The 7,612-nt window shown below is 36.1% G+C and overlaps 1 protein-coding gene across 2 annotated transcripts in view; it reads right to left on the bottom strand.

The window, feature by feature from the left end:
- Positions 1-235: 235 nt before the first annotated feature.
- The window catches only part of NLGN1 (neuroligin 1), a 490,728-nt gene continuing 483,351 nt past the window's right edge, over positions 236-7,612 (bottom strand). For both annotated transcript variants that reach the window (XM_019532744.1, XM_019532745.1), the window contains exons 5-6: positions 5,420-6,209; positions 236-4,328 (exon numbers count right to left, since the gene is read on the bottom strand). In XM_019532744.1, coding sequence (XP_019388289.1) covers positions 3,506-4,328; positions 5,420-6,209 — 1,613 coding nt within the window. In that variant the 3' untranslated portion in view covers positions 236-3,505. The remainder of the gene's footprint in view (positions 4,329-5,419; positions 6,210-7,612) is intronic.

The raw sequence follows: 7,612 nt of genomic DNA, 5'->3' as shown, positions 1-7,612 counted from the left end.
GAGATTGCTACCCTAGTCTGTAAATTGTTTCTGGACAGAATATAATATGTATCATCATTACTAATATTAAGTAAAATGAGTTATAATATGCTTTCTTTCCCTACAAAGGCCCATGCAGCACAGTGTTTTGTCTTCAGTTTTAATAGAAAAAGGAAAGTGTGATTCCATAGAACTGATTTCTTGAAATGATCAAATTTTCTTTAAAACACCTTGAACATATTCACAAAAACATAAAAGCAGAAAACACAGGCTTTTAATGTTTGCTAAACCTAAACGTTCCAAATCCTAATATCCTGATTTCATTGCAAATCTGCTCCAATGAAAGGATACAACAAACGTCATAAAACTTGGTTTTCCATGGCTTATTTTTATGGGGAAAAATCAGATAAAAATACACAATTAAATTCCATAAGCATAATAAAATATTTCAAAATGTCTCCTCTATTTCTTTTTATGTTTCAGCTTTAAAAACAGTTTCTGACCTTTCTTAAAGTTATATTCACATGTGGGGTGTTGGTTTACTTTCAGAAAGCCAGGGACTCTACTACAACAATAAAGCACCAACTGAAATGTCATTCAGGATATCTGCATCACTTGAATAAACTTTTTTGAACAGGATTTAAAGTTATGAAATTTGCATTGTCGCCTCCTCCTTCTACATTTATACTATTGTTGGCTGACAGAAATAAAAAGTGTAGTGTCATGCTTGGTTTACCTAAATCATTTATTTTAGAACTAATAAAAGTAAACAATTACCAGATACTGTATATATAGAGATATAGATATAGATATATGGCCACCATCAAACTATAGTAGAAAGTTATTTGGTTTTGATAAAGTTAAGAAAAGTACATAAAATCATATTTCATGTATATCTTGTTTATGGCCATCCATATTTTTGTTCTTTTTTGTTTTAGTTTGTTTCATCAACATAGCAAAATACAATCTTCCTATTAAACAATAATTATCAGATGGCAGACAATTCGTTTTATTGGTTTACACTGGCAGGTCACAGTCTAAAAGCACAACCACATCAGGCAGAAATTGTACATAGACCACTCTGGATTTTGAAGACTCTGAAGATTACCCTTAATGCTGCTCTCTGAAATAAACCTTTCCAAGCCAGGGACCATAATTTCTATTGTATTCATTGTTATTTTTAGCTTAATGAAATGCCTGAAGAGGAGGCAGAGAGGAGGCAGCGGGGTTTTAGAGGAGGGAGGTAGGGAGGAGGCTATTTGAATTGTTGGTTTTAAAATCTGTTGTTGGTATTCTTAACAGCACCTTGAAGGATAACTTTCTAGCAATGACTCTACAAAAGTTTAATCACCCATATAGTGTGAACCAGGTGATTTTCATTTCATGGAGTACTGCACATTTATTTCGATTAGGCCTGTTCCATGGCTTTTTCAAACTTTTTTTTTTTTGCCTTTTTTATTTTTTTTTTACTTCTGGCTGAAAAAACTATGGTAAGTTTGGAGTAATTTGAAATCATCTAGCACTAAGACATCATACATTCACAATGTCAAGGTTTTTATAAGGAATTGTTTTAGCTGGGACTGGTTTGTACATATGCAGTTCTATTATATGTAGAAGGCATGTTCATGTCTTCAAAAACCAGACTGGCCTTAAGAAATGACTCTTTATTTGAGACAGTTACCATTACTTCATTAAAAAATGACAAAACAGCAATAAACATTTTAGCTCTTTAATGAGCAAAGATCAGGTCTCTTAGCATTGGAATAATATTTGTTATCCAGATTATCTTTATTTCACTCAATGACCAGTAATATGGCCAAGAAGTACAAAGTAATTTTCCATCAAGTAGTATACAATTTTTTTGTGTGTAATAAGCCTTCATTCTTGAAAAAGAGTAACTGAAAAGAAATGTTACTGCAGTTAGTTTGTCAGAGAAAGTTCTTTGCATTATCTTACAAACTATCAAAATTGCTAGTAATTTGAAAAAATGTAAAAAAAAAAAATCACATAACTTTTGTCTAATAGAAATATAGTACAGGTAAGAGAGAAAGTATTTATCTGGGATGTGCTCTTAAGTCCATCTCAATTTTTTTTTATATAAATGTACATCTGATTACATATACAAACATTTTGAAAGGATTGATTATACCATTACTGGAAAGCAAAAGGGGAATGAAAAGTTTTTTGTGATTTCAGGACATTCATTTAAAAATCGCATAAATATATGTAAGATTCTGGTTTAAAAATTTCCACTTTTTGGAGGTCTCCAACTTTATGTACTCTCTGCATCTACATTTACACCCTATAGAGATCTCGTCCAATTGATTCACTTGAATGGCAAAGATAATGTGTACCAAAAAGGGAAATAACTTCATATTAAAATATTATCAGGACACTTTGTCACATGCAACGTGAGTTAAACCAATGACTGAGAGCTGTAATCAGAGTGGTAGTACTGGGGCTTCTTAATATTGCAAAATAACATTTCAATTAAATCTTTGGACACACTTTACCTTACCAATATGAACTAAATATATTGTAACTTAACCACAGTAAATTATAAAGCCTTCATCAAAGAGGTTCCATTCAAATTACATTTTATAGTATTATTAGGTGGAAATGAACATTAACAACACAGAGATTTTTTTCCTGGGATTCATATCAGCGAGTGTTCACCACTACATACCTACAGGACCATCAAATACCTTTAAGAAGTACCACAATTCCTTCTATTACTGAAGCTACTGTGAAATATTTTACTGTAATTACTTTTGCCCCTTTAAGAAAATCTTCTTTTGGTTTGCCAATTGATGGAGGAAGCTTCTATTAAAAACTCCAATGGGATGAGAAGAATTTTAATTACGGCTTAATCAGCAGCACAGCCACCAAGCATATAAATTATCATGCACATCGTGCTAAAAATATCCAGTTTCCCTTATTCCCACAACTTTTATACTGACAGCACTTATGTGATAATGTTTTACCTGCCAGGCTTTAAAACTTCTTTGTTTGACTGGCAGATTTTAGCATGAGCCCCTTACTAAGGCCTTAACAGCATTGGTGCTTTGTGTACTTATCCAAATATGTAAATATGGTCTACATAATAAAACAGTTCCAAATAAAAATTGGTGAAAATTATCTGACATTCCATTAGTGTGTCCCTTGTGCATATTTATAGATTTTTTTTTTACTTTTCAGTCATAGTTCTTTCGTTTTTGTGTTGCACATGCCTAATTCAATTATGTAACTTAAATCTTCAAAAAATGAATACTTGAATGTAAATGAAAAAGTATCATTCAGGACAACTGCTTCAAGCAATTGCAAACGGTTGGGTTGGTTTAAGTTCATTTGTACATATGTACAATTCATTTTTTTCCAAAACCCCCAAAGTTCTTGATATGTATATTCACATAATATTCCTCCATATTTAAATATTAAGAGTCTTGTAGGTTGAAAGCCAAGTAATCTTCCATAATCTCACCTACTGTAATCCATCAAAAAATAAAGTTTGTTTCATCTTGTCTGGCTATACCCTGGTTGTTGAATGTGAATGAGGATGGGGATGGGGGTGGGGCAGAGTATTGTTCTGTCCTCCAGTAAATGTATTGAATGTGTGTAGGGGCTGAATCCCTGGTATAGTGTTGGGAATCATTGTAATGGTGTTGGGTGTCATTAAGGGAATATCGTCAGGAGACCTTCTCATAGCTAGGGTGTAGTCTGGGGGACAGGCGGTCCTAAGAACCACCTCATGTGGATGGATAGACTCACATTCATGATCCAAGTCAGTGTGCTTCATTTGGAGGGACATTATCTCCTCTTCTTGTGCATGGGTAAGATCATTGGTAGTAGTACGCTGTGGGCTACATCGCCTATGAACATCATGTCTCCTCTTGTCTTTTTTGTAGTACAATGCTGCAAAGGCCAAAATGTTCAGGAACAGCAAAGATGCTCCCACTGCAATCGTAACACTCAGCTCTGTGGAATAGTCCCTTTGATCCACTGAAAACGGACTTGGCTGCTGTTTCGAATCATCTTGTTTGGCTGTGGGAAAGGCTGAAGTAACAGAAACAGAATTTTTCCTTGTTGGTCTGAAAGTAATATCAGTTGATGGCACTTTAGTTGTGGTAGAGGTATACTGTGAAATGTCATTAAGATTGTGCAGATGAGGTACCAATTCTAACCACAGGTTCACTTTATTGGCCCTGTAATGTTCTTTCACGCGTGGTTTTAATCCAATGTGAAGATACAATTGGTCCTTTTGAGAATATCGGGTCCATGCTACTTCCTCAAAACGATTGGGCTTTGTATGGATAAATTTTGTGTCTTGTGGGACTGGCTGATTGGGGTCACTAAACAAAAGGAAAAGAAAAAAAAAGATTAGATGTTTGCATGTCAGAGGTTTTGTACCGTAATTGTAAACCAGGCATGTAAGAAAATAGCATATGAGGAACTGAAGACAATTCTAACAGCGGTCTTTAAAATCAACCATCACTGGGCAAGATTCCCTTGCTTAGGTTTGTCAATGAGCTTCGTGTGCCTCAATCAGCAGCAACACTAACTTTCTATCTCTTCTCTCTTCAGAAAACATTGACAACAGTCCGTGCTATTGATTTGGATTACCCTCTACTAGAAACTAGGGTGAGAGGAGATTAAGCTTGTTTTATACGTAACTTAAATTCATGTCTTTTGAAGTAAGAGGCCAGCAAGGTAATTTGGCATAGTATATAACAGTTTACAGACTGATCCAATGAGTACCTGAGTGCTGAAAAGAGTCGTCAACTCCCAGTGAGGTCTGCAGGAGCTGATAGTGCTCAGCATCTCTCTAGTTCTGGACCTCAATAGTTTAAATTCCTAACTGCCTGTTATTTTCATAAGAGCACGCTATTAAAAGGCTTGATGTTTCATTTCTGGCATCTATTTCATGCAATCCAAATGCCACCAATACTTCAGTATGATCAAATATGTTAAATTGTTTTTTTATGTTCTGCAGTTCATAATTTCTATGTACCACCTTAGCATGTTCCTTAGTCAGTATGATACGTGTTGCAATTTCTTATACAATGGTCACACTTAAATACTAGACATATTAGTCATTGCAGCAGAGTTCCCCAATTTAAATGTAGAGAATCTCTCTCAAAGCATCAATATCTTTCAAGGCCCAAAAATATTTTTAAGGGCAGTCATTACACTATGAGAAAGAGAAACATCAGGTTATAATTGAAAAAAATGTCAGGGAAGCTGTTAGGTATAGACTGGTCACCTAGAGCACTTAATACCAAGAACAGGGACATTAGAAAAAATATAACTCCCAGCCCACTACTGCAACCCTTACTCATGTCTGTTCCCGTTAACCCATGCAGTCCCCAGTGAACACAACAAAAAAGGTCTGTGGTATCAGCTCAACTTTTATAGAAAGTTACTTTTCCTCACTAATACTTACCCAGTTTTTGCAAAGTTTGTCCAGTATGTCATCACTACTGCACTTAGCATAACATCGTTTTTGGAGAAATTACAAGGAAACAATTCAGTAGGACCAATCATAGGGATTCCTAATACATAAGGGACCTCATCCCCATGGGCTGCATCTGCCCAGGCAGGTACCTGATCTGTTTGGCAATGATGGTAAAAGGCATAAAAGTATGTAGGGGATCCAAAATTGGAGTGAAGGTCTGCTGTTGCCACTGCTGGTGCAACCCACTGGTGATCAGTGAACAAAGCAAGCAATGTTTTCCTTCTTGTCTCAGGATTGTGTCGATCTGCCCAGTCAGTGTACATAAATTTGATAGTTTCTCTCAATATATCTTTGCCTTCAGGGTATCCATATAAATTGTCAACAAAATTAGAAACAGCAAAGTCAAAATCACTAGCTGATATGCCATCTTCACTATCAACTATATTTTCAACAAATTTTAACCCTTCCCCTTGGTTTACTCCCAACATTATATCATAGTTGAGGAATTCTCCTTGCTCCATTAGTATCTGAGGGTCATCTGGTATCACATCACCATCAATTACTGGTCCAAAGGCTATATGGTATCGCGCTGGTTGAATGTCCTGGTCAACAAGTTCTCTATAAGGCTTCTTCTGTAGACATTCCACCAATTCTACAGTGTCTGACATGTTGCAACCAACTTTAGTAGCCAACATCCTGGCATATTTTGCAGGTTGAAAACTCACTGCCCAGCTGGAGAGAGCTGTCCCGCTTTGAGCGATTGCTCTTTGAAAAAGTCCTGTGGGAAAACATGTATGAAAAAGTACTGAGGTAATGTTTAAACAGTTACATGTTCATAAATATCAGGGGAAGTCTGTGAGATAATAGGAAACTTCATTTTTACAATACAGAAATCGGGGGGGGGGGAAGGGAGTGTCTTCCTAATATATAAATGCAGCGCGATGGTTAGACCATATAATGTGCACCAAAATTAAATGCACCAATGTGCATAAACCATGGACCAACAGAGAGGCAAAACTGAAGCATAATGGAGCTGCAATGATTTACTCCAGCTGAAGATTTGTCCTGCAGGTAATAACTGAGGAACACAAAAGAGTGGCAGGAATTGCTTGATGTTGCATCTCATGTATGATAATTTCATTTACTTTGAAAAGTATCATAACAATAAAAGTAATTCATTGGGTTAAAGGAAAAGCTCTGAACTTGATTAATTTCTTGGCCAATGCTCAAGCGAGTAATGGCTTGCAGGTGTGTGACCATGTTTTAAATTAAATACTGGATAGCACCTAATATATGGCTTTTTTTACATTCTGTTTAGGATTGAACTTGGCTTGAGATGTACAGTGCTTCTGAATAATATACATAATAAAGCTTATATTCTGAAGCCACATGTGACAAGGTACTGGACAGCTTTTACATTCCTAACTGATTTATCTAAAAGTCAAGATCATTTCTTATTTAAAAAAGTCTCATATTTTTAATCAAGGTTTATGGTGATCACATTAAATAAAAGAGGGAAATGATGTTTTACACTGAATATCTCAAAATGCTGTTTTGTGCCTTAGTGTTTTAAATATATGCTGAAGCATTCAGTTGTGAGAGGTACAGGGACCACATCTGCATCCCACTAATGCTTGTGAAAACCCTGAGGTAAACTCCAACAACTCTGGTGCAATTAATTTGGATGTAAGAGAAGAACCTGGACCCAAACAGCTGTTCACAGATATAACCAGCCTCACTTGAAGTGGCAATCTCCAACCCTCTTTCAGTATTTTTATCCACATTGTGGGAGGAATCCCGACTCCCTCAAGGACTATTACTGGCTTTAGTAGCACTAGGACTTCACTAAGTGTCTCTAAGCCATGACTCATACAGCAAGCGTGTGCAGAAAATCCTTTGGGTGATTTCTAGCTGGCTCATTGAGAAACCTTGCAGGTTTGACACTGGAATGACTGTTTTTATATGTCTTTTTCTCCTTTCTAGCTTGGGCCACAACATCTCTTCACTCCTTCCTAACCCCTGTGGAGAAGTTAACTTTGCTTTCAACAGGGATTTTGCGTCTGACTCTTGTGCAAGAAGGTCATGAAGGACCTTCTCAGTTGGGCTTCTGCCTTTCAACCAAGACTAATAACAAAAATAGAAGGTATCTATGTGTTATATTTTCTCCATCTTGTTAATAAA

Source organism: Crocodylus porosus, unplaced genomic scaffold, assembly GCF_001723895.1.
Source record: "Crocodylus porosus isolate Cpor-Errol unplaced genomic scaffold, CroPor_comp1, whole genome shotgun sequence".
Lineage (NCBI taxonomy): Eukaryota > Metazoa > Chordata > Crocodylia > Crocodylidae > Crocodylus > Crocodylus porosus.
This window is presented reverse-complemented; position numbering and strand designations above follow the sequence as displayed.